Source organism: Wasmannia auropunctata, unplaced genomic scaffold, assembly GCF_000956235.1.
Source record: "Wasmannia auropunctata unplaced genomic scaffold, wasmannia.A_1.0 LD336088.1, whole genome shotgun sequence".
Lineage (NCBI taxonomy): Eukaryota > Metazoa > Arthropoda > Insecta > Hymenoptera > Formicidae > Wasmannia > Wasmannia auropunctata.
In genome coordinates, this window is record NW_012026802.1 from 1619874 (window position 1) to 1622576 (window position 2703).

Here is a 2703-nt window from a genome sequence, read left to right on the forward strand (position 1 = left end):
GGGGGGGGGAGGAAAACGACTTCGTTTAACCCCTTCGCGCCTGCCTCTCCATCGTACGTTTTCTTCATTAGATCAAATACCGCATCGAAATATCCTACCTTTTAACAATGGTGATGGAAAATCTAAGTTTTCGAGTCTGAGAGAAAAGAGAAAATAATCCTTCTCTCATACAACCATTTATATTCCACGATTATAAATGAACATGAAGCTCTCAGAAAACTTTAATGTATGTTACAAACTGGAGCACAAATTGGAGCACATGTTAAATGCTATTAAACGTTAAGCAAATTTAATGACCATGATCGCATTATTATGTTATTTTTATTCTTCTCATTTTAAATGCAAATTATCGCACGTCTCACCGAATTATTTTTGTAAAATCTGATAAAATTTGTTCCTCGCCAAAATCAAGCTCGTCGCGCGGAGCGCAGAAGAGCCAACGTCGAGAAGTGAAACTTTCGACGGATTTAACTTCGGGAGTGGGTAAAATCTCGCTCTTTACAGATGATTCCGAGCGGCGAGTTATTTTAACGGAAACTTGATTTAACGCTTGAATAGTATCAATTACATATTTGACGTCGAGATTCAAGAGTCGTAAGTTTTCCCATCGGGTATAAACTTACGGGGAAAGTGGAGCGCGACGAATGGATGCGGGGCGGCCTGCGTAGAATGCGAAATTAAATGTGTGCTCATACGAATAACTTCTGCACCGTTGGCAACGCGGCAATATTGTATATCGGATAAAAGTTGCGATATGAGCGAACGCGTGATGGACACGCTGAATGATTCACGTCTAACTGTCCCTTTTTTTAACATATACGTGAAATGTGATTCAGGCGTGATATGACGAACGTCGCGGAATCCTCGCACGGGAATCAAGGGCAGAGACGTGCGAGAGAATATTTCCGCGACGCGTGCGGCGTATACGCGGGCGCGTTCTTAAAGAAAAGTCTCTCTCCCTTTTTCAACTCCGACGCGCGATCTTCAACGTACGATGACGTCGGGGCGAGGTCGAAATTCCGGAAGCCTGCAGGCTCTGGCGCGTTCTGATTTGGCTCGAATCCATCGCGCGTTTATCGCGGCAAGATCTATAAGGCTCGATTTTGCACACACACAAAGTGTTCCTAGCGATAACTTGCCCTGTCGATATTTCCACTGAATCGACTTGGAAAATCTCAGAGACGTTCGAACGCGCGGTTCTCTCGCGTGGAGACGGAGAGAGACTTCTGTCGCGGAAAGATTTCACAAATCTCCCTGAGGGGCAAGAGACCTTCGAGGGTCCCCCGAGGGTCTATACCATCGTCACTTACTATGACCGATGCGCGCGATGTCCGCGATGTCCGAGCCGCGTGTCAATCGTGTGCGTTCTTAACTGCACTTACTTTCCTGCGGCCGCAGCAGAGCATGACTGCTGCGCTGCAGCTGCGGCGAGCCGTCGACGAGAGTTGAGGCTGATGACAGACGTAGCTGAGTCGTGCGCCCCCTTCCCGCTGCAGCTGCACCACGCGCACCTGCAGCTGCACCTGCTCCCGCTCCCGCTGTCCTTGACCGACACCGACTCGACCACCGTACTTGATGCGCACGTGTTTTCGCCACTGCATGAGTTCGGTGCGTCATGCCCTCTTCCTGAAATCACGACGAGTTGAGTCAAAATGCGAGTCTTTCGGAAGATTTTTTTTTTTAAGAAAAAAAGATCGGGGTAAAGTTTCTTCCCACAGATTTCTACAATATCTAGGTCGCTAACATCCTGTACTCTATATACAGTTTGTTACCAGTTGTGTTGAACGACATATTTATCCGGTAATCACATACAATGCTTTATGAAGTAATATTAGTATACATTTAATAATATTGGTTAAGATTTTGACGTTTTGAAATGTAACCCATTACCATGGGTAAAGACGGCTGCTACTCTCTCTCCTAAGTTATTTGGCTCCACTTCATTTCTCGGAGCTAGCGATCTGGTTATATAGAAATCTGTGTTTTTTCCTCTCTTTACTTTATCATAAAAATAAAAAATTCTACAATATACATATGTTTTCTCAGAATGTGGTAAAAAATTGTGCACTAAATAGACAGAAGTTATTAGCGGAGGACGCGGGGAAAGTGTATCCTGATAATGGTGGAATTCGGATAGTTTAGCACGGGAGTTACTAGATATTCCGTTTAATCGCCCGCGGTATCGGATAGACGTCGTTCTTAGGCGGTTAATTTACGGCGACGTTAATATACGGTTAATATTGAGACGCGCGACCGTATTTTATCCACGGACGAATCCATAAACTTGTAATGGATCCCCGTAATAATCCCCACGTGTCGCTCTTCTCATTTTCCTGATCGCCTCCCCCTTCCCTCCCCTCCCTCGTCTCCTCTCCCTTACCGCGCGCGCAAAACTGTTTCCTCCGCCGCGTCTCATTAACCCATTTTCCCTCTCGTTCTCCGATTCGCAGTTATCTTAATTTATTAACGGCCGGCCTGTATCCGCGCGCTCGCGATCGATTACCGATTCGCGCATGCAGATGATTTCCCTCCCTCCGCTCACACCGCCCCTTTTCTCTTCCTCCCGCAGGACCGTCGGCGAGTTATATAAATCCGCGAGAACGTGTGTACTCTCTCTTTCTGTCCCGTTTTATCTCGTTCTTCCTCCCCCCTTCCCCAGCCTCTCTCCCTTCCCTACCCGTGTCACCGTCCTACATTTCCTAT

The 2703-nt window shown here is 46.7% G+C and overlaps 1 protein-coding gene across 1 annotated transcript in view; it reads right to left on the minus strand.

Annotated features, from left to right (window-relative positions):
- The window catches only part of LOC105448222 (rho GTPase-activating protein 100F), a 46207-nt gene extending 44606 nt beyond the window's left edge, over positions 1–1601 (minus strand). Inside the window, exon 1 of the mRNA XM_011686681.1 lies at positions 1383–1601. Coding sequence (XP_011684983.1) covers positions 1383–1601 — 219 coding nt within the window. The remainder of the gene's footprint in view (positions 1–1382) is intronic.
- Between the last annotated feature and the right edge of the window lie 1102 nt (positions 1602–2703).